The 25,374-nt window shown below is 37.8% G+C and overlaps 2 protein-coding genes across 2 annotated transcripts in view; both read left to right on the top strand.

The window, feature by feature from the left end:
* The window catches only part of LOC145765622 (uncharacterized), a 49,208-nt gene extending 28,257 nt beyond the window's left edge, over positions 1-20,951 (top strand). The window contains exons 8-11 of the mRNA XM_082577457.1: positions 4,984-6,297; positions 7,135-7,224; positions 7,558-7,671; positions 20,818-20,951. Coding sequence (XP_082433583.1) covers positions 4,984-6,297; positions 7,135-7,224; positions 7,558-7,574 — 1,421 coding nt within the window. The 3' untranslated portion in view covers positions 7,575-7,671; positions 20,818-20,951. The remainder of the gene's footprint in view (positions 1-4,983; positions 6,298-7,134; positions 7,225-7,557; positions 7,672-20,817) is intronic.
* Positions 20,088-25,374, top strand: part of LOC145764722 (uncharacterized) — an 86,926-nt gene continuing 81,639 nt past the window's right edge. The window contains exon 1 of the mRNA XM_082576383.1: positions 20,088-20,459. The gene's annotated coding sequence lies outside the window, so the exon portion shown is untranslated. The remainder of the gene's footprint in view (positions 20,460-25,374) is intronic.

Below are 25,374 nucleotides of genomic sequence, written 5' to 3'. Positions count from 1 at the left end.
GCAACTTTTCGATTCGCTACTTCCTCTTTCAGTACCCAGTAAATTAGGTGTACTCTCTGAGCCACTGTTTTGGTTTTATTTAATACACGATCTTGATACTTTGTGTGAAATAGCAAGACACGTTGGTTCTGTTCCAGTTTAACTGCTTGCTGGTGTTGCTCCGAGCTCAGATGCATATCCAGACGAGAGGGGCGCTGAGGTCTGGCTGGTACGCTGATGTAAACATCAGCAAACTTGCTTCGGCCAGTGATAGCTACCGGATGCTTAGAGCAAAGCAAACATATTATGCCTCCGTCAGCATGGAGGTTGAACACGTTCATTCGTAGAGCATCATCAAAACCTTTCAGTTTAATCCACGATTGAAATATCTTGTTGGATGGTGCAGCTGGAACAGCTCTTGAACATTTTCCGAACTGCTCTTGAACATTTTCAGCAGAATTGCGGTCATTCAGTAAAACACAATCAGAACTTGTGGTGCTGTTGGCAGTTGCGGTTTCGGGGGTTAGAGCAGCAGTACGTGTTTTCGGTTTACCAGAAAAGAACTGCTTTATACTTCGATTGTTAGGTTTATCAGAGGATAAGCGTTTACGCTGCGACATTTTCACCTGAAATAACTCACAAAAACTCAACATTTTTAAGTTAAAAAATAGAAAGAGTATTTAAGAAATAGCCTATTCTAAATTTTATCGCAAAAACAATTTTTCTATCTCAAAAATGCTCAAGATAGCGACTGTCACCACGTCTTCCCTTTCTTTTACCAGGAAAGAGACGTTGAAAGAACGTGAACTAATTTAATGGAAAAAAAATCAACGCACAGCAATCAATTAACGACTGAATAGTTCTACTTCTGAGATCGCTGATCAACATCTTCAGAGAACTGGCAAAAAGGGCGATGTAATCTACAATAACACTTGCAAATAACGCATTAAAACTTGATAGCAACTGTCAGCACCTCAACGTATTTCTTAATTTCTGTCCTTCCTCTCTTTCACACTCAAAATATGCCGCCTTATATAATGCCAAAAATATTCTCCCATCTACGAGAAGCTTCGGTTAAGTTACGTCACAAACAATAATTGTTAAAACTAAACGTCAGGTTGAGTAAATACGTTTATGACATCATAAGCTTCATAATATTCAGTTTAAGTCAGAGAAGAGTCCAGAAGGAATAGAATTGCCTCGAATCTAGGTTTCGCAAGAAAAGCAATTATTACGTTATTTCTGATTTCAAAGGTTACTTTAGGACAAACATTAATCTCTAAAGATGCGGTACAAACCTAGGCATTTAAACCACATACAATCAACGCAACATAAAATGAATTATTCGACAAGGCACAGCATGATTGTGACAGCGACCAAACAGCCTGCCCAACACGGCCGCCAAACAAGTTTGCTGCACAATCAAACAAAGTGTGCTTGTTGGCTTCTGCTTGTTATGTTTCCACACGTAAAAACTAATCATTATGCGCCATAAATCAGAAATAAACATTGACGAGTATCGAAGGTGCACTTATTTTGTGAATAACTCTTTGATTCAGCTGTTAGCTGTACCTCCACTTATTCTTTTTTCCGGACGTGAACTATTGATCGTAGGCTGTATTCGTATTATCGACAAGACATAGCGAGAAACAACCATTACTTTTCTACTGTAGTTGCAAGTCTAAATTTTGGGAAACCGCTGGAGAAATTTGGGAGACCGTTTCGGTCCCCCAAAACACCTTAAAAAAAACACTGCTCATGCCCACGTTGTCAGGGCACAGCAAGATCAATAGATGGCAGGCCGGTTAGCGAGGTTGAGGTTGAAAGTGGCACACTTGACGTCGTAGCTGACTTTTGCTACCTTGATGATACCATGTCTTCTGGAGGGGGGTGTGAACATGCGGCTATAACTCGGTGCAAGTCAGCCTGGAAAAAGTTTAGAGAACTCCTTCCTATCCTCACAAGCAAGCAACTTCCTGCTTCATTCATAGCTTGTCACGCCAGTGTCGGAGCCAGGTAAGAACATTGTTTGTGATGTTTTTGAGGTCGTTGTCATCACATGAAGGGCTAAGGGAGCAGTTGGTGAGGATGTGCTTCATCGTCTGATTGGCTAGGTCGCAATCACACGTTGGGTCAGGAGTCATCTTCCATCGGAAAAGGTTGCTTTTATTTCTCCCGACTCCGCAGCGGGCTCTATTTAGGCAGCACCACTCTCTTCTCTCAAGGGTGGGAGTTTGTTGGAGACTTTCGGAAGGACTTGGGATGGCAGGATGTTGTGTCCTATCGGGCTCAGAGGTCCACATTTCTAACCGTGCAGCTGCCGCGCTTGTGTGCTCCAATGGGCCGACTTTGATGAAGCTCTTGCGTGACTTGAGTCTTGTTGGAATACGTTTGTGTTCATAGAGAGGGTGGCGTTGGTCGGATATTTGTTTTACTAAGTTTACTCCAGTTGTGTGAGGAGTGTCATGCTCTATGGCTCTGAAACGTGGGCTACTTTAGCAAGCACCGTCAAGCGCCTACAACGTAATGACAGAGCGATGGTAAGACGGACCTGCCTAGTCAAGCCTGAAGACAACATCCAGTTTGAGACTATTCTATCAAAGCTCAAATTAAAAGACATCAGTGAAGTCCTCCAATTAGGCAGACTGAGATGGCTTGGTCACGTTGAACGCAGCTCAAGCTGGATCTCACAGGTCAGATGTGTCAATATCGCAGCACAGCGGGGTCAAGGTAGACTAAACTTTCTTGGGAAAAACTTGTAAAACGTGACCTTGTAGCCCTGAACATGGACTCTGCCAAACCAATAAATCGCGAGGTGTGGAGGGGAAGACTTCGTTCTCGACAGACAGACAGACAGGCCACACCTTCGACATGAGGATTAATTCATGGCCTGTATAATCAAAATTGGTTGATGATGATGATGATGATGATGAGGTTCTTCAACGCAGTGACAGCCGGATCGTAAGTTTCGCACTCTTCAATGTGCTCAAAAGTACCATGCGAGACACAGTTTGTGAGGATCTTAAGCATCTCCACCCTCTGCATCCACTCTTCAGGGAGTGCTTGGGTTAGGGCTTCGATATCGTTGTCGAAGGTTCTTGACCAGTGTCGCCATTGCCTTGAAGCCGTAGGTGAATTAACGTCTATATCTAATCGTGACGGCTGCATCAACCTCTCTATCGTACATGACAAATAAGTTAAATTGTGACGAAACTTTATTTTATTGAAAGCTTTAATTAACTTAAAAGTGAAGCATCTAAACACACAAAGAGTTAGCTTACTGAAAATAAAGCACATAACTGAGAATAGAATTGGGCATCTGACTGAGAACTAAACACTTGTACAACTGATGGGGTTTGTAAAGAACTGATTAGTCAACGCACAAGGAGCACAGGCACATTAGGCTACAGAGCGAGTGAAACAAACGTGTCAATCAACGAATACAAATGGACTCAGGCAAGATTTAGAGCAATTCACAACAATGACAACCATCTTAATTTCAGACGTTTCGTTAATCAGAACGACTGACTTTATCAAGGATGCTGAAACATGTAAAAACTACCTATCAGCAGCAAAAAGGTACAACACAGAAATATACTGACCAAAAGGAAGAACTTTGCAGGATACAAAGTTATAAGGCACACAAATTAATTTGGTTTGTTTCATCTCCCTTGATAAAGTCAGTTCTTCTGACAGACGAAACGTCGGAAATAAGGGTGGTTATCACTTTCAACATCTTGTGGTAGCCTTGTTTGCAGAATGCAAGATATTTTTTTATATGACTGGGTAACAGTCTCATTCTGTATTTAAAATCATCGATGTTATTAAGTTTTGCATATTTGTGGTAAGTCTTTGTTAGTTTCAAAGAGGATGGCTGAGGAAAACTATGAAAACTTCTTTCTTCAGGCGTATCATTTGAAATACCGATACGTTTTATAAAAGTTTAAAACCGAAACCGTTCCTGCCCTTAGCCAATATGTTTAAAATCTTCACCAGATTTCTAATAAATGTTTTAGTAGAAAAATCACTCAATCACGTTGACGTTGTGAGACTGAATACACTATAATTAGAATAATTGATAACACTAGTCTGAACAAAAAAAAAACTTTTTTCGAGTTGATCTCACTTTGAAAACAGTTTTGGGGTAATTTAAGAGCGCTGAATCCAAAAATGAAATCAGTTTTTCTCAATCACATCAGGTTTTCTTGCAATTTAAAAAAATAATTTTCAGTAAGCTTTTTCACGCCGATGACGTCATCAAGTTACTTGCACTTAACCTTCTAGTAACAACAGTTTAATTTCAATCTGTCATTGCATCTTTTTTGTAACATTTGGTAATTGCACTTCAGGTCATAATAGGTTACAGCTGGCAGCTGTTACTTCTTACATCATTATCTAAAAAGTCCCTTTTTAGATAAGGATATAAGCGGTTAGTTAGGACCTAAAATTAAATCATGTCACTTATCAACCTATATTTCTATCACAATTTAGCAAATTTCTCATTGATTACAAAAAAAGATGCAATGACAGATTGAAATTAAACTTTTTTACTAGAAGGTTAAGTGCAAGTAACTTAATGACGTCATCGGCATAAAAAGTTTACGGATAATTAAATTATAAAATTGGAAGAAAACCTGATGTGATTGAGAAAAACTGATTTCATTTTTGGATTCAACGCTCTTAAATTACAAGAAAACCGTTTTCAAAGTGAAATCAACTCGAAATAGTTTTTTTTGAAGATAAGTGTAATCAATTGTGAAACTACAAATATAGAGAAATCGATATCTAATTATAAAAATGAGAAAAGTAAACAGTTTCTGCGTTAATAACAAGGCAACATTAACTAAATTTTTAATAAACTGTTGGTAAAAAATAAATCACACAAAGTCTAATGATGTCTAAACATAAATCACCCAAAGTTTAATCAAATAACATTAACAGCAACGATAGTGTGGCTAGTTTTAAGAATAATGTTTGCAGATGTTTTTTATTTTTTATTTTAAGGTCTAAAAAACGAATTCAAAAAAATGCAGAAGATAACTCGAAAACTTTATGATCCGAAGCATGACGTTGATCTCTCTAATTTTAAAGTTTCTCCAAAGAACATTCCAGAAGTTTATCCTGAAATGCTTCAAGTTGATTTTTACCAAGGAAGGTTCATTCCTGACGATGACAATTACAACCCCAAAAGTCAAGGAATTAAATTAAGTAAATCTGACAGAGCAGTAACAATCGATCAATTAGTTTCTGATATTCAAAAGAACAAGTTTGTGTCAGTTATCGGATATCCTGGGTCAGGAAAAACAACTCTATCGAAACGTCTGGCACGACGACTTTCTCAAAGTGACGACTATCTTGTCCTTAGAATGCTTTTTATGGAGATGAACGACTGCAACGAACAATTGGAATTTAAAGAGTTTTTACTGGGAGACTGCAATTACAACTTAAAAGAAGAAGAAAAGAATTCTGTTTTTGAATGCATCACAGCCAATCCGGAAAACTGCTTTATAATTTTAGATGGATTTGATCAAGTGAGTTGGACCCTGAAAGAAAATGTGGAAAAATCCAATTACAGCACTCCACTCAGTATTTGGAAGATTGTGGCAAATCTGTGTTTGGGAAGATTTCTTTTAAGGTGTCATTTGATATTCACATCTCGACCACACGCTATGCTTAATATTCCTCGAAGATGTCGACCCAAACGTACTTACTTCATTCGGGATCTGAATTCTCAAAATATGAAAATATTATTCGACGCCTTAGTAAACGACGAACAACAATCTAAGATTCTTTGGAACGATCTCACAGTAAAAACACCACATTTAACATCAATGTGCCACAACCCTCTGATGCTGCAACTCTACGTGAGAGCATCTCTTGGATCGTCACAAATTGATGATATATCCACGATGACCAGGATATTTCATACTGTATTGTTAAATCTTAAAACCTCTACACACGCCGTTTCCATATCTGATGATATTGTCATTAGACTGTCAAAAATCGCTTATGAAGCAACAAAAAGAGGAACCGTCTTAATCACAAAAGACGATCTTATAAAAGAAAGTCTCACCAGTCAGAAAGTTCAAGATCTTGTTGTCACTCTAATGGGAGCAAACAGAGACTATGCACTCATGGAAGGGCAGCAACGGTTATATTTTAGTCACCAGACCTTTCAAGAGTACTTCAGTGCTTTATACATCTGTCGTGAAATGTCATTACCAGATTTTACGTCATTCGTTCAAAATAAATTGCTGGAGGAACACTGGTCTGTTGTTGTCCAATTTACGGCCGGACTCCTTTTGGATTCGAACAAAGGTAAGTTTGTGTTTTATCTACAGACTATTCATCATAAAACTAACAACAATTATGTTATTGCGCTTCTTTTTATTATAATAAGTCAAGAGCAAGCTGCATTAGAATGAGATGATGAAATTGTAATCCTCCTAACCTGTGGCCAGTGCTAAATAAGACTTGGCTTTTACTCAAATCAAAACAAAAATGATCATTTGCAAGAAGCCAGGTGTATGTTCGATGATTCAAGATTGAAATTAATGAATGAAAATCTAACAAAACTCATCTGCACACCACATCCAAGCACGTCATTACCTTTTTTGTCAAACAATATGTTCTAGATGGGTCTTGAACCAACGTTCTTTTGATTTGTGAGAAACACTCTTACTACTCGGCTACACAGCCCACTAAAATTTTGTGGTGAAGTAAAAATCATTTCAAAGATAATTCCCACATAGAAAATCTTGTGCATTTGACGTTAATCCATCTGAAGACGTTGAATTAAGATAAAAAAGATAAAGAACCAATTTTGTTATCTGGGTTAAGACATCACTGTGACACGTCGCCCGTCGTCACACATCTTCCTTCTTCCGGACAGCGCAGAAGCAAGCTTACCGATCACTATGCTTTAATATGCAGTTTCTTTGTTATCTATTGGATCATTATTTGTCACAATCATTAAACTCAACCGTTAAAGCGCAGATATACATCTTTGAGGAAAAAAACATATTTCCAAGTAAAAAATAAATTAAATAATTTAGTTTTGAAGTTTATTTATTTCATCTAAAAAGGAAAGTCTTTTAACTTCATTATATTTAAATTTATACTAAAATTAAAGTTAATCATGTTAAAATTTTACAGACAACTCAACCTCCAAAACAACTCAACGACCTTTAAGTGCATCTACCTCATCACAAACGCCATCATCTTCCAACCAACCAAACTCGTCTGGTAATATTATCGTATAAGTAATAAATATCCCAATAAATATATTGTTGGCATAGTGTCAGGATTGGTGGCCGTGTATAAATGTACTTTAAGTCTATATCATAGCACGCTTTAAGTTTTGCCTCTTTTTCTGGTTTTTGGTTTTGTTTCCATATATTATTCCAACATTATCCTTAAATGTTGCATTCAAGGAAAGAAAAATAAATTGAATTGAATGTTTGTAATGAAGGATAAGATTTTGGAATATTTCAAAAATTGTTTGTAAGCGCTTCTTTCTCTTACAAGTTAAATATTTTTTAAAACATTAATTGTTGAATTGGTCTCAATTCGTTACAGCGACTTCATCTTTCTAAAGTTCTTCATTTTTGTTTGAACTCAAGTCAAAAACACAAACATTGATGGAAAGTGTCAGATATACGATGCAAAAAATATTTCTACGTAAACCTACCGGTAAGTAACAAATTATGCAAATTAAATTAAGAAGCCCAATGGAGACCACAAAATCAATTTCATAGTTTATATCACATAAAAACAAGCTTTCTGTGTTTTGTAACCGTACATGGGATGGATATAAATAACGGATTAAATATGACAAACAAAAAACATTTAAAGTTGAAGTGATACTTTTATACACTTGTTCCATGGTGACTCCATGACGCGTCTATAATCTTGCATGCAGTAGCGGACCTAGAAAATTTTTTAAGAGGATGTCGACAAAATGGACAATGTAGAAGTTTAGCTCCAACAATTAAAATAGTGCAGGAGATGGTCTCGGGGCTTGTTCCAAGAAATGACAATGAAAACAAATGACAATCATTACCTTTCTAGGCCGCCTTTTGGGTATTATAGAATCCGTAAGGGGTTTTTCATCAAGACGCACACATTGTATTTGCCCGCATTTATCAAATAAAAACTAGATTTTTGTACAAGTTTAATGTTTAAAATTAAAGTCACGTTTGGGATCACTTTTTCTTTCCGACCACAGAAGGTCTGCAATAATTTATTTACTAAGATTTTTTAATGCTATGTCGTCTCACAGTCACATTTCAAAAGTCTGAAGTGTTCAAGCCTTCCCCTATGCGTAGTATACAAGGCACATTTTAGCTCATACTTCTATAAACACTGAAATAGCTCATTTTAAATGTTAAATAGTTGAATGGGTAATGGGTTTACTTTAGAATGTTAGGCTACATTATTGTCTTAGTTAGCCTATTAAGTGGGCATGTAAAATATTTCTACCCCTTGAATCCACAGTTAAAACTTTGCGTGCCAAATGCAGTCGATTAGATTAATATAAATGAGGTTGAACAAGCAAAGCGATTGAAAACCAGTTGCATAAAGGAAGAAAAATTACATGTTTTTCACGATTTTTTATGGGGTAGTACATGACCAAATGCTTCCCTACCCAACATTCTTTATTTCACACAAGCTCATTGAACAGAACTTAACACTAGAACGGCTAAGGTGTCGAAATCGACACATTTAAAAATTTAGTGCACTATATGGGGCCATAATTGTTATGGCAACGTTTTCAAACTTTCAGTAGCTTCCCACTTATGCTTACACTTTATAGTTCAGTACTATTTTTCTAAAAAAAATTGTTATGTTATCTACAATGTGCAGATATACCTCCAAAGGCCGAGATGTCGAAATCGACACATCATACAAATTTAATAAGATTTGTAAAGTATAAACGATTTTCTGTGTGAAAACAACTAATTCAATAGTTTTCCCAATTACTTATAGCGCTTCTCATGGTAATTGTCCAACGCTCTGCTTGATGTGTGTCACCGCTTAACTTGATTTTAGGTCATCATACTGAATTTACAGATACCTTTCACAAATTTATTTGCCTGGCCTGATTTGTTGTCAATATAAAAACTGTGAATTCCGCAATGCTACATCATTCTGTAGTTGTGAAAAGACGAGAAATCAGAAATCAAAAATTTATTGCTAGTCGTGACTTCTGCTTTGCTGTAGGCTATGTTCGATGGAAAATCGAGAGTAACGAGAAAACTCAAATTATTTTAAAAGGATAACACAGGTCTACACGATTTTTGCTGCAAAAACTTTGAAAACTAATTTAGAGTAATTTTTGGCTGCTGAATCCGAATCTGACCTCAGATTTATCCTGTCACGTCAGGTTTGTGATATATGATAACAACAAATTGTTACTTTAGTCAAAAGTGGAAAATTTGACGTTGCGTTTATCACACATACACATGAATACTGAAAAGTTTGGGTGTTCATCAGGACAATTATCGTTTCTAGCACTAGTTGCTACGTTCATCTGATGAAATTGAAAGTAAAATTAACAACAAACAAGATGGTTTATTGCTTCACTGACGTTTCGCGCACCATGACAATGCGCATCCTCAGAGCGAATAACATACAAAATAAAATTTCACCGTCGTCACCGCTTCGAATTTTTATGTCTATTGTTGGAAGTTTTTACGTAATTTAACGAGGAAAGTAACCGCTCACACATTATTGGCCAATTTTTTAAAATATTGCGTGTTTTATTTTATTTTTTCTTGCCTTCAATCGCACTGCAGTATATAACCTGGTGAAATTTTATTTTGTATGTTATTCGCTCTGAGGATGCGCATTGTCATGGTGCGCGAAACGTCAGTGAAGCAATAAACCATCTTGTTTGTTGTTAATTTTACTTTCAATTTCATCAGATGAACGTAGCAACTAGTGCTAGAAACGACACATACACATTGTGCTATATCCAGAAATCCAGGCCATGTTGTGCATAAGCAGCTGAAATATACCCACAAACTACAATTTTGATACCAATTTGTTTTCTAAGCCACATTATTAACAAGGCAGTAATAACAAATTAAAAATATAACTGACCCCCTCTCTCCGTCAATGTTTTGCATGAAACCACAGAGATTTAAGGAGGCCCATGGCAATGCTTGTCTAGCAACCTTATTTAAGCTGTTTTGTCCTGTCTAACACTAACCTTTCGTTATAGCACTGCATAAAGTGCATATGTTGGTGGTAAAAGCAATGCCAAATCTTTCACTTTTGGCAAAAATAATCATATCTCAAAAATGTGATAGTAAAAATCTAAGTTCAGATTCGGATTCAGCACCCCAAAATTACCTGAAATCAGTTGTCAAAGTCCAAACAGCAGAAAAAAAATCTTTCTTTGTTGACCAGTGTAATAAATCTTGTTCATATGAATGCAGATAATCATTTATAGAATTGACTGTGTTTCAAAACGTTAGGTGGAGATGTCGGCAAACGACTTTACATGTACTGTTGTAGATACACGGCTACTGTAGCTGCCAGCATACTTTATAACGACTCTGACAACGATGATTCCGGTGATGAAGGAGACATGCCAGAAGAAGATTTTTAGGCACATGCTAGTGGTATTTCAAGTTACAAAGAATCATACCTTCCTGAAGATGCTTGTAATTCATCAGATGAAGAAGATATTCTTGATGGAAGTCAATCTATTGTGCAGTACACAGCTAGTAACAGGGAGACGTGGACTCCAGTATTAGCTGCAAGAGCAGTCCGTACCAGTGCATCAAACACTGTACGGGTGAGATCTGGTGTCAATCTAAATGTTTGTCATAGCTAGAAGAAACCTTGATTGTTGGAAATTGTTCAATGACAATCCGATTTTATTATCCATACAAACAAATACCATGCGGAAGCTACAAAATCTAACCCTAGTTTCCTTTTGCCGATGTGAAAGTTGAAAGCGTTCATTTCCTTGCAGTAAGCAAGGGATATTTACGGCAAGAGCCACTCTATTGACTTTTTGTGGAGTAAAACATACGGACCTGCTATCTTCAGAGAAACTATGTCTCGAGCTAATTTCGTTGCAGTGAAAAAATTCATTAGGTTTGACAACAAAGATCGTCGAAGCCAGCGATTAACAACAGATTAGTTTATTCATATTCGAGAGCCACTGGAAGGACTTGTTGCTAATTGCATCTACAATTACACGCCGGATTGGAGCCTCCGTTAGCTCAGTGGTTACGCGCCCGGCTCAAGATCACGCGGCGCTGGTTCGACTCTCGGGGTGTGCGCTTGAGCAACGCATTTCAGGACTGCTCTCTATTCAGCGGCACCTGGTGAATGGAATATTTCCCAGGGAACAACACTTCAACAATCGGAAAACTTCACTCTGCCAATCTCGGTAACCGGCCCTGCGTCGAAAGCCTCTACAAATATGCGAAACTACCAGGAATAACCAATCAAGGCTTTGTCAGTCCGAGGATAAAGATTCAAAACCAACAAACCAAGCCTGACGTGATTCTATCCTCTAGCTCATTGAGAGCTTGAGAACTGCTCATGTGCTGAAACGAAAGCAGACCGTGCAGAGAGAAGAACAGCAGGGACGACCATCTGGAAAGCGCAGAAAATGTGATGGACATTATTGCAAAAACAATACAGTTACCATTTTCTGCCACCTTCGAAAACCAACTTGTGGGTAGTGTGGTGAATAGAAAGTTACAGAGTGCCAAGGCTACACTGCTTAAAGTGTTTGTTGGTTTGTTTGATTTTTTTTCCTGAATAAGAAAACTTTGTGCTATTTTTATGATAAATATGTCGTCGCTCTGTTGTATTTTTAGAGCATCGTACAGAGTTAAGATACAGTCAAGATACAGATACACTCTAACTCAGTGGTTCTTAACCAGGGGGGCACTTCCCCCCAGGGGTGCGTGAAGCATCTCTCAGGGGGGGCGCGAGCTCTACAACAATTACAATCTTTTTTTAATTATTTTAATTTCCTAGGACCTATGCTGCTCGTCATATTTTGCATTTTATCGTATTTTATATTGTATTCAGTAATTCTTGCTTTATTAGTTATACCAGAACTTCACAAAACTATTTTTTCTTATTTTGTTGTAGGTAGCTTACTCATTGCATAATTCATCGTGAAGCCTTAGCGCATCCAGAACTATGCCTCCTGAAATGAAGGATGCATTGAACTTAGCTATCAAGGTGGTCAACTTTATAAAAGCCGGAGCCCTTATCAGCCGTGTTTTTGAGCTACTGTGTAACGATATGCAGTCAGATCATAAAGCCTTGCTTTTCCACACGAATGTTCGGTGGTTGTGCAAAGGTAACATGTGAAAAGGCTTCATGAATTACAAGAAGAAGTCGCAATATTTTTGGAATCACAACAGAAGACGGAAATTTTGGCCAAGTTTCCGTCCGAAGGCTTTCAAGTAGCGCAAGCGTACCTCGTGAACATCTTTGAAGCATTGAACACTCTCAACCTTAAGCTTCAAGGGAAAAGCCTCAGCATCATTAAGCATCATAACATCATTCAAACTTTTATAGCCAAACTCGACCTCTGGAAGAGTCGAATTGAACAAGGAAATCCAGCGAGCTTCAGTAACTTGGATTTTGCTCTCAAAAATGCTAACTTTGAGTCTGAGTTGAAGAAACAAATATAAATCCAGCTTAATGAATTGAAAGCGGAGTTCATCAAATACTTTCCAGATCTGGATGAGAAGCGTGAAACTTGGAAGTTCATCAGATACCCGTTTCAATGCGAAGTAGTTGATATTTTCGAAGAAGGATAAGAGGAGTTTTTTCAGATGAAGTTCAACTCCAAAGCTAAAGAAGACTTCAAAGAACTGCACTTGAGACGTTCTGGCAGTTACCTTCCTGTTTACCCTCTTATCGCAACTCGAGCTCTTTGAATCTAACAATGTTTGGATCCACGTATCTTTATGAAGCTGCATTTTCTATTCGCGTTGCTATCAAGACCAAGTACAGAAACAGGCTGAGAGTTGAAGGAGACTTACGTTGTTCATTCTCTGGAGTTAAACCTCGCATTAAAAATCTAGTCGCTAAGCAGCAGTGTCAAGTATCTCACTGATGTGCACAATAAACAGACAAAAATGCAATTTTTTTGATATGATACTTATGTAAAATCTAGGGGGGCGCGAGGCACATGACCATTATTGAAGAGGGGCTTGATAGAAAAAAGGTTAAGAACCCCTGCTCTAACTATTTCGAATCTAAAACCAAAAAATGAACAGCGCAAATTGGTGACAAAAGTAATAAGTGCTTCAGATAATTTTATCAGTGTAAAATAAAACAAACTGCAACTGTGAATTTTGTGGAAAATTATTTTTTGAAAAGTGTCGATTTCGACACCTGCGGCCGTTGGAAGTACTTTTTTTCGGCCGTCCTAATGTGAAATAACTGAAATTGTTAACAGAATTAAATTGCCTTTGAAAAAGATTTTGCAAGGTTATGATAATTGAAACACTATTGAAATCATCACACATTGAAGCAACTTTGTCATAATTTTTAAAGATCATTGACTGGAAAGCGGTTTGCGACGGTGACAAAAACAAAAAACAGAACGCAACTACTTAAAATCGGTGTAATGAACCAAACATTATTATTATACCCAGCTTCAAACATCGATGCAAAAGAAATCAAAAGAAATATATTCAAATCATCTCGAAAGTCGCATGATAGGATTTCATTTAATGATTGTTGAATCTTTATCCGCGAACTGAGAAAGCTTGTTTGAGAGCTTAATCCTGGAAGTTTCATATGCTAGTTGAGGCTTTGAACCACTGACCCATAACCGGTCACCGAGTTTGACAAAAATCTTTGTTTGTCAAGTACTCCTTTCACTTGGTGCTGTTGAATAGAGAGCTGTCCTTGAAATGCGTTGCTCAAGCGCACACCCCAAGAGTCGAACCAGCTTTGTTTGATCTTGCGGTTTCTTCGTACACTTAGTCGACGCTTAACCAACTGAACTATGGAGCTGACAATTTTACAGCCGTATGTCATACAAACCTGTTCTGCATTGTTGAGACCCATTAGAGCAAGTCATAAAATGCGGAATAGTCACTGATAAATCATCTAGAAATTTATTGAAGCAAACTTCTATGAAGATGCACTTACAATTTGGTAACACTTGTTTCATTTTAATAACATTTGATAATTTGATTAAAAGTTAAAATAAATTCATATACTGTAGTCCTGCTACCTTATCAAAGTGACGTTTACAAATCATAATTTTTATGACAAATTCTTTTATTTTAAATGAAAAAATGAAAAAAAGGCAACTATTTGTTGAGGAATTGCTGAAAGAAACCCGAAAACTTGCTGCAGGTAAGCTGCAAAGTAGAATAAAGCTAGTCTAAAACTTCAATACAATGAATATAAAAAAAGAACATAAATGGAAAAACATAGTACAGTAGCGAGCAGTTTCCAGAATTTTTTGTTTGAAAGTTTTTACTCAAATAAAAACAAAACAGTGAAGTCATAAAACAATGAATCAACAAGGTGAAAAATCACAGCATACCGTATCAGTGCGACCCCTAGAATTTCGAAAAAAAAAGGTTAACAAAATTATCATTAAAAAATCTATTTTTTCTTTGCATAAAGTTTGATAAATCAGACGTATGTAAAATTTTCAAAATTTTTACAAAATTCACTAACGAAACACAGTTTCACGATTTAAATGCATTTATTATTTCATTGAAAGGGGCAGAAAAAGTTAAAACATGAACTCAAAAGCAAATTAAGAAGAAACCTCATAATTGTAACAGTTTGTGAGAATAGTAAAACTACAAAAGTAAACCAATTTTCACCAACTTTGACAATACGATCTTCTCTACAAATGATCCGAAAGGTCTGGCAGCACTGCTTGTCAAAATTTAGGTAGGCTACCAGTTAGCTTTTGACTTTAATGACAATTTCATAATAACAAAAAAACATTTGGTACAAATCAAAGTTGTATTTCAAAACAATTAATCAAATTTTCGTGCAGAATAATCTATAGGCCTACTTTTTTAAATGATTTCAATTTCCACTTGTACCCCTCCACCTACTGCATGTCTTTAGTTTATTTTCCACACTCAAATTGCACTTTCTTTGCAAAATGCTCAATAAATTTTGAAAATCTTTCTATCGGAGTAACCACAAACAAATAATGTTTTTTCAATTTTACTAATTTTTTTTAGTTTTGGACTTAGAGAGCGAAACTTAACCCTTTGAAGGTTGGGGGGGGGGCTGTCAATTCAACTTTTTTGTATCAACAGTTGTATCTCTAAAATCACTGCGGCTGCAACTACGAGATTTCTTGAATTTTCCTAATTTTTATTCACCTCTATCGAGCTGAAATTTTGAGCGAATAACGGTTATAAATTGAGAGATATAACGCATTTCTCAGCACATCCTCTGAAATATTTCATATTCTATTTATATGTTATTTTGCATTATTATATTATTTTGCATGAAAAATATAGATTCAAAGTGAGATTATGAAAAAAAAATTTAATCACAACATTGCAATGCATGTTGTTCATTACTCTACCAAAAAATAATGTGTAAACTCACGCAATCGCAAAATAATCCAAAAGTCATAAGTCACCTCAACATTTCAACGTATATGAGCAGTTCTAAAATTCACATAGTTTTATTTTCGGATATGCTTAGCGTGAATAATTTTACGAAGTGAATCCCAAATTTTGAAACCGTGCCTTAAAAAATAACAGAGATATCACTCCTAAAGCATAAGAAGAATCGACAGCCCCTCCCCCCAAACCGAGCAAGACTCCAGGAGCCCAACCTTCTAAGGGTTAAGCTGTCGATTTTAAAACAGCGCAAGAATGCCATCTTTTATAGGTCCACTTAGCTGATACAAGAGAGAGCAAAACATTCGCAATTGTCTTTCTGACAGGTAATAGATAAAATAATGGTAACCAACTTGTAAAAATGCGAATAATAGTCATTTCTAATAAAAATTTTCATCCACTCGATTTCAGCTTTACACTTACAGAATTTATACTCCGGAATATTTTGAGAAGATTGTTGAGAGCCGAAACCTCATCAAACAGTCTATCTCTGCTTGCCATCTATGTACCAAGTTGCTTTGCTAATTGTCAATTAAATTGCTTAAACTCTTAGAAGGATGCAATTGATGTAGGCTATATTGCATGCTTCTCAAACCGGTACCATCTATTGATGTATTCCAACCTTATGGCATAAAATTCTTTGAAGCTCGATTAGAGGACATTAGCAGGTTCCAAAAACCATAAATTTTGACACTGGAAATTTTTACACTTCAACGATTCAATTGTATCTCAGCTAGCTTAGAAAATAGAGCATTTGTTTTTTTGCAAAAGTAATAGTCGTATCTTGAATTCCAGAAAATGAGATAAAATAAGGACGCAATTCGAAAATAAGGTCATATTTTAAAAATGAAGACACTAATATTTTCTAAGATGCAGTTCTTTAAATTAAGGACAAATCTTAAAAATAAGTACGATATGGAAGCTCTTGTTGTAGCCCTTGATTTTTTTCATAATTATGAATAGTAGCATACGCTGCTCTAGAGAACAATGCTTATACGGTAGCTTTTTTAAAAGCTATGGCGGCCTACTTCTTCTTGCGTTTGAGTCCGCCGCAGGTCACGTTGTTATATCCAAGCGTAGCAGCCAATAGATTGTGTGTTCATCGAGCGTTGTGAGGTCCACATATCTGTCCTGGGGTCGATATACAGGACAATGGTAGATAATGTGGTGTGCAGTCTGAGAATCTAAGCCACATGCACAAGATGGTGAGTCGGTGAGGCCCTATTGGAACATGTTGCTGTTGAAACGGCTCACCCCAGTCCGCAGGCGATTGAGCTTCACCCATTCCTTCCGAGGTACTTTTGCTCCAGGTGGAGTGTTTGTATTGGGAAGCACTGTGAATTGGGTTGGTCTCGCAACTTCTGTCCATTCACTGTTCCAAACTGTGGAAGTTGGATTTACAGATAGCTGCAGCATGTCAGGAAAAAGGGTGTCGAGATTTCAGGTGCTGGAGCTTTTGGGAGTGCGAGTTTAGGACAGTCTGGTTGAGGAGGTGGTCATCCCTTGACATAGCATGTAGGACCAGACTGCGTACGTGATTTTCCCTACGAAGTCTACATGGGGCGATACCGGATAGCACCGGCAAAAAGTCAGTGGGAGTTGGGAGCAGGCAACCGGTGATTATTCTCATGATGGTGTTGAGGGCAGTGTTAATTTTGGAAGTGTGTACGCTGCGGCACCAAGTGGAGAAAGCATATTCGGAGGTGCTGTAAACAAGTGCAAAAGCACTTGTACAGAGTGAGGATGTACTAGTACGTAGTACCCCAGCATGTTCTAGCTAGGCATTTCAGCAAATTGTTGCGTGCTGATAGCTTAGCATGGAGAGCTTCAGAATGGAGTTTGTAGGTTAATTTTCGGTCGAGCTGCACTCCTAGGTAGGTGGGACACGGGTTGTGTTAAGGCCAACTGAACTGAGAGAACGCTATAATTTTTCTTAAAAAAGAAATATTTAATATTTATGACTTGAAATTTAAAAAAAGGTTTAATTAAAATGAACTTCAATAAAGCATCGAAACAATACATTTTCTTACACTAGTTGCTACTTAAATATGTGCGCAAATATTATTTTTTTTATGGGCAACACTACGCAGATATCCCTCCCAAAGCTGCAGACGACAATTTTTGTTGATTTCTAACAGAGTTGCCAACATTGCAGTCCATCCGTAATCCTAATCTTACCTTTTCAAATATTCGCTTAATTTAGAAGCTTACAAGGTAATGGTTAATTTTAATTTATTTTCAATGAAGGTTGAAATTATTGAGTGTTTTTGTTCTACTGGTTTAGCTTTACAAATTTATTTTACTGTTTGTCGGTTTAATTTAATTTTGTTTGGCAACACTGCACAAAAACTCCCGCCCAAATCTGCAGGCGACATTCATTTTGTTTTCAGTCGTTGAAGAAATTAGGTCAGTTCAGTTCAGTTTGTTTTTATTTCTCATCATCACAACGGAAAAAAAACAACATATGACAAACATATCAGAGGTCTAGAAAAAGGTAGAAGCGACAAAACGCGGACGTTATAGCGTGCATGTTACCAAAGCAGGACAATCAGTTTAAAATATGGCACGATCGCAACACATTAATAATTTTTTTATAAATTTAAAAAAGATGAAAGAAAGAAAAAAAAAATAGGCTAGTGATCTTTTTTTTAACAATTTATATGAGTAATAAACAAAAAAAAGACAAAAAGGCAGTTGCTATGTTGATCGGCCTTGGGGGTTATCAAAAGTGTTGATGGTCTTGAGGGGAACACTCTTGATGCGTTAGCTCATCACGTAAAGCAAGGTAGGCAAAAAAAACCCTGAAAGATATCCTACCACGGGCAAAGCTATTTCAGAACGCAACGCACCAGGTCTTCCAAGACTAACAAAAAACGATACAATAGATATTATTAAAAACAGCATAAAAATATAAACAATTTGTTGATGACTTTTTTCTTTTTAAGTCACGTAGATAATACTGGTAGTCAGTTAATTGCGTCCCGATTAGTCGTACTGGTAGACGTATATGCATTATGCAACCCGTAGGCCGCCGCAGGAGACGGGGTGCTTCATGCACGTAATATTGTAAGCACTCTTCAAACATCAGACAGAAACTACAGCAACAGAACGTTTAGTCGTCGTCAGTGCAGCCCAGCGGTAAGCTACAGGGTTAGGGAGACAGCAACCTCGACGACGTGGGCTCAATTCACTCCTGCCACCACTTTTTCTCTTTTTTAATTATCAAAGTTCAAAGCAAGAATCAACTCTCTGACCGAGCGCCAGAAGGGTCACAACGACCTGCAGTTAACTGGTTAATAAAAAAAAAATATTAATAAAGAAAAAGCCTAATCTTCAAAGCGTCTGTGGTCATAACACTCCATCCGCTGCAGCGATCCACGGACCACAGACAGGTCAACCTTAGTGAGTTGGAATTCACTTAGGCTATATGTGCCTAAAAAATAAAAAAACTCAATCCATGATGAATAGGCTGGGCCAAAAATGGGGTAAAAGTTTACTTTTTGAAATAGGATTTTTTAACTTTCCTAAAAGTTGCAGTAGAACACCAAAAACACAAACGTAAAAAAAATTGAAAACAATGACGCCACACGGCCGCGCCGAGGCCTCCACAACATCCGATAGCCAATTTTAACAAACTCGCCATATTTCGACAACCGCCCAAAATAGAAAGTTAAAACACAATCAAAGTCTGCGGAAACACCATGCTCACATATGCTCTAAAAGCACTTTTCACTGTGAAGCACTTTTCTACCAACATTATATGACATGTAAGCTGTAAGCTCCAAAAGTCATTTCAACAAAAATAACCAATTTTGGCCTTGGCGGAAAAGAGTTTAACACCCCCCTTATGAAGACGCCTCCTCCCCAGTTAACAGCTATTGATGTAATGCTAATTAATCTTACTTTGGCAATTAAATGTATATAGACACTAAGTATTATAATTTAACATTTTTATGTGCTTGTTTTTGCAATGAAAGTGAAAAAACTTGTTTTTGTTTTTGAATGTTTGCTTGTATATAATCGGTCCTTCAGGGGCAGGACCGTTATTCTTCAAAAGAGTTTGTATAAGCTTTAACTTCACAAAATGAATTCAATTGTCAAGATATTTGTACAGTCAATAAACATTGACCTTGGCCGCATTCTCTAAAAGTTTTGTCTTATTTTGATATAAGCTGAAGAAATGAGAGCAAAAAAAATGTTCTAATAGGTCCTGCATCTCTCCTACTACAAAAAAATAGTAAAATTGAGTCTTTCTCTAATAAATATATTTCAAGTAGTACTAGAATAAAAAGTGTTCTCAGAGCAAACACAAACATGCCACTTCTTCAGCCCCTAACGTAACGTTCACCCACCCTATCTCCAGTGGTCACCGGAATACGACAATTCTTATGAAAACGGGTAGCTTACTGTCAACCACAGGAACGCCCAGCACGACGCCACCACCCTCAAAAATCTTCCTTATGTCCGTGCTCGCAAAAGTTCACCACAGCTTCTCAGAAAGTCAAGAAAAATTCCATTGACTACGCCATTTTTGGCACAGCCTAAATTTAAAAATTAACCAGGCGATTTATGGACACAAGTGATATGCAGCAATAGGATCAGGATCAGCAGAAGCAAATAGGATCAGCTTTGATTCAGTTGCAGCAAGAAATAGTTGGTTCAGCTTTTAATTCTGTCATCATTCTGCTTGGTTTCATCAGACAAATGTTTTAAAGTTTGTTTCTGTCTGTGTCTTCCGAGTTTGAAGAAAGCATCAGCTTCGATTGAGCTGCAGCAAGAAATGGCTGATTGGGAAATTTTCATGATCAAGTTTTAAAGTTGCTTCGAATCTTTATCGACAAAGAAATCAAAGTTTATTTTAATTTGCAAGCTCTAGTCAGTTTATTGTTTTAACAAAATTTTAGTTTCCACCTGCAAAGCTAGCCTAAATATTTTGTCCTAATTTGATAAAACTTCGAAGCCGTTGAAGACAAAACTTGTGATTTTGTGACCAGCTAAAAAAAGACTACTCAGGTTATTTTCAAATTAAAACTTTGACTCAAACCTGAAAGTTTTGTTCAAAATTATTTGTTTATATTTTTGTTTGCGATATAAATGAATTAATGTTTTGTTCTTTAGTAAACAACTTGTGTTCAATGTTTGTTTATTTTATGGTTAGAACCAAACTGTGGTTTTAAATGACAACCTGGTTTAGCCGAGCTAATATTGATTGATATTATTCCTGCATTGTTAGATTACAATGATGGTCAACCCATCATCGCCATCACAAAGATTCTGCGGGAAGGCAACGACTTGGAAGTGACAGTCACAGCAGGACGACATTTTGATAGAGGGAGGATAGAGATGATTTCCTCCGACACTCAGAATGACATCCATGCTGTGACGTCATTCCTCAAGTCGATGCCGACGCGACTTCGATCCCATGATCTGGTCGGATGTAAAATGACTTCCAATCAATTCCGTCCATGGAATCAGGCGATCAAATCGATGCCTGGATCCGTGAGTCATGTTTAACTTTTATAACCAACACATTGATTCATGGTCAGTTGTTACGTTGATTCAACGTTGCATTACGTTGTTTTAACGTCTAAGTTTCAACAAGTTTCACAAAGTAAGTTCGAGTTTCCAATTTTAATCATTCAATTTTTGTAAACATAAAAGAAATAAACAAAAGTCACAACATAAATAATTTGTTTATGTTTAATTGTTGAATCATAATTAATTTGTGTTTAGATTGTTCGGATGAATCTCCATAACAACCTCCTATCTGTTGATGACGTCATCGAGGTGTTGCATAAGATTGAGGAAGAAGTTGTGATGTGGGAATCCCTCGATGATGGAGATGGGAGGGGAAGAAATTCGAACATGGAGGAAATATCCAAGCTGCAAGAAGCATTGGATCGGTTGGACAATAAAGTGAGAGTGGTTTACGTTGTATCAACGTTATAATAATTAATTGTGTCAACATTAAATCAACGTCAATTATTCGCTTTGTCTTTTACAGAAGTTGAAGATCGCGGTTGCCATCGATGGTGTCAATTATATTTACCTCACGCACAAAGATTGTTGATGTTTTTTATTTATTTGTTGATGTTTATAATAAAATTATGTTATCCAGTGATTTTGTTTGGTTGAGTTTAAAAATACAACAACAAACTGCTTGTTTACATCAGGTGACGTAACATCAACAAAAATGTTTATAATATTATCAAACCAAGGTTTGTTTATGTTCTTCAATTTGAGGTCGATAAACATCAACAAAATTAAGTTTGTTTATTTAATTTATTAATTTTTATGAAATAATTTCAATAAAGAATTCAAATTAAGTTATTTGTTAACAGTGTTGCCAGATTAAGTCGTATTTTTTAAATTTCAATAAGAGTTGTATCTAAAAGTAACTTTCGAGATGAGCCGCATTGGAGGCGACGACTAATCAGTTTATTTGTCAAAAGTGTTGCCAGGTTAAACTACCTTTTTTTAAAACTAGAGACCTGCAAGCGTTTCCTCTAAATACCCGTTGTCAGGGTTACCTATTCGATTCGGACTAGTTTTACCAATTAAACTTTTGTTTACGGTGAGGGTAACATTAGCGCGCCGCTGCCAAGATGTACAGTTAAATACTTATTATCAGGGTTGCCAGTTTCCATCTATCGGTCTAGTTTTGCCGATTAAGGTGAGGGTAAACATGATGCAATAACCATTTAAAATGTTTGCCAACCCCTGAAAGTGCCGACATTGCCTGATAAGTTGTAAGAGTTGCCAGTTTTGCGATTTTCGTTGCAAAATTGGACTACTTTTGCTTCGTTGTCACTGTAAAATTTTGCCAGCTACGAGTTGGCGTTGTTGATTTCTTTGTTTTTTATTTTATTTAGAACCGACTTTTAATAGATAAATACTAGTTTTGTTTGAAAACATCCTGCAACACTAACAATCGGTATTTAGAGGTAGTAGCCCTCTTTTAAGTAGATTTTAAGACGGCTATTCTTAAATGTGTAACCAAAGAAAAATGCATATTGTAAGACTTCAACTCGCCACCAGAATCAAACAACTTGCGGCTCGCTAGCCTGGCTATAAAGTGAAACGACACGGTAACATAAAGCACAGTTTTGCCTCGTTATGTATACGTAACTAAAAAAGCAACAAGTAATTAAATAGAAGGCACAATAGCTAAGAGCATTTGTGCACCATCCAGTTTGTAAGGCGAGACTACACTTACGAGAGCTCGAATAATACGCCAGATGAAAGACTCTGTGGATGAGTCACTGGTTAAAGATGGATACGACCTGAGTTGACTTTGATGATGATCGCAATCACCTCGAGAACAAACATCCACGTTTGAAAGATGTTATTGATTTATTATATCAACGACAAACGACAAAGTATCAATGAAAAGTTCAATGCTGCGCATAATCAAATTTTAATGTGTTGTTAGCAGTTGAAGTATTCTGTGTTTCTAGATCTCATCTAGTGTTGCAAATCGACACCATTTTTTAAGTTTTTTCAACCTGGTGGGCTAAAAACATTAATAAAATATAGTTTGTGTTGTCATTTGCATTACTTTACGTTAATTATCGAGCAAAATGTTGCTCATAGCTGCATCTTTTCATCTGATTCTAAGAAATATCATACGAAAGAAATTATATGAGCTTAGTCCACTTATTATGCCATTCAGTATCCTACACACAGTACACAGCCACTTGCTCTGGAGCGGTGTCGAAACGTTTTTTCGAGCGTCTTGAGACGTTCTCACCACTTGGCCTACAACAATGCAGATGCCATCTTAAAAAATATAACAATATTGCATGCTTGATATCTCATAAAAACTTCATCAGCATTTTCACTGAGCCACAGTGCATAGGCCTACACGAGATAAAATCGTTGGAAATTTGTTCTTCAGCAGTGCCTCAGTTTTGTTGTATAAGTTATCACACATATTAGCCTACAAAAAAACCTCAATAACACCAGTCCATCTGTTAGCAACAAGTGTCAACAAATCAAAGGCGGATCCAGCCAGCAGCCTTAATGAAGGCGATTTCCACAAAACACAATAATGTGTAGGTCTGCATTTGTCCGACCTTGCGCGTACACCGTGAATAAAGTTACTTTTCTGTGTTTTCGGGAAGCAGTTGCTCCAATCGCTCTCCTAGATCTGCCATTCCTACAAATCTATATTAAATATGTAGCTATTGTATGAAAGAGTTACAAATTGGCTGTGCGGGTACTTTTATTATACTATTGTAATTCAAAATCGGTAGCCTACCTCTGTTTTGCACTATCGGCACAACATTATGAAGCTGAACAATGAACATACTATCTTCAAACTTTTCGCTGGTAAGCCAAATCTACAAGCAAACATTTATTATGCTTTGACCCGGTTTGGGCATGTATCTTTGTTATTATCGGTCGTCGTCTGAGCTTCTGGGGCCGAGGGTCTATCCTTTTACCACCCCAGATTCACGATGTTCCCGGACTACACTGGAAGGCTGCTAGAGAGCAGCCAGTCTTTGGTTTCATCATCCATGACGTGCAGACCTTCCACTCCGTTAAGTGGCTTGAAGATGGTACAGTCATTGATGATGTGGTCTGCGGTCTGTTCTTCGGCACCACATTCACAGGAGGAGGAAGAAGCCATTCCCCATTGGTGCATGGTTGATCGGAAAAGCCCGACGCCCGTACGGAGACGGTTGAGGCGCACCCATGCCTGTCTCTGTAGTGTCAGGCCGATGGGGCGTGTGTCGGCGTCGGGGATGAATGAATGGAGCCTGGTGGTGCTTGACCTCCATTCAGAATTCCATTTATGGTCCGCCCAAGTAGCCGCAGAGATGTCTTGTTCATCAGCTTCGTTGATCAGAAGCCGAGCGGCTGGCACGAATGGGTGTCTTGATTTCAGTCGGCGGGGGTGCCCGTTTGGGAAGGCAGAGATCTTGTGGTGGAGAAGATGGTTAGGCTCCAGTGCCCGTCGACCGAGGGACAGAGTGGCTTCTTCGCGACGAAGCTCAGCAGGTTGGATGCCAGCGAGAATGGGGAGATTGTACAATGGTGTGGGAAGCAGGCATCCGGTCACTGTGCGCAGGGCGCTGTTTATGGCAGTGTCGATGTTGTGGCAGTGAGCACTGCGGCACCAGACAGGTGCACAGTACTCTGCTGAAGAGTAGACAAGGGCTAAGGCTGCTATTCGCAAAGTGTCAGCCCTCGCCCCCCAGCTAGAGCCTGCCAGGCGCTTCAGTAGTGCAGCGCGAGATGTCAGTTTCTTGCTCAGTGACACCAAATGGTGGCGGCATGTGAGCGATCTGTCTAGTGTCACCCTAAGATACCTTGGCTCGGGGCAGAAGGACAGAGGTTTTTCGTTGTTGTGGACATGTAGCTCACGATCAGCTTCCCGATTGTGTAGGTGGAAAGCTGCCGCCACAGTTTTGGTTTCGCTGAGTTTCAGTCGCCAGTTCTGAAGATAAGCTGAAATGGTTTGCATGTCCTGGCTCAAGGTGTCTTCTTGATTTTCCCACGAAGATTTTCTTATTGATTTTTCCACTTTGTGGAGTGGAGAATTGCCAGATCGTCCGCATAAGCGTATTTTGCGGAGACCGTGGTTGGCAAGTCGTGGGTGTAGATGTTGAAAAGAAGTGGAGCCAGGACCGATCCCTGTGGGACGCCGTTTTTCAGGCGTCTCAGTCTGCTTCGCCGTGGATTGCCGGTGGTGAGGGTGAAACTTCGATTCCTGACAAGTTCCATAATCATATGGACCATATGTCGGTCAGGAAACAGGCGAAGCAGCTTGTAAGTAAGGCCGCGA

The sequence above is a fragment of the Aplidium turbinatum genome, chromosome 2 (genome assembly GCF_918807975.1).
Source record: "Aplidium turbinatum chromosome 2, kaAplTurb1.1, whole genome shotgun sequence".
Taxonomy (NCBI): Eukaryota; Metazoa; Chordata; class Ascidiacea; order Aplousobranchia; family Polyclinidae; genus Aplidium; species Aplidium turbinatum.
This window is presented reverse-complemented; position numbering and strand designations above follow the sequence as displayed.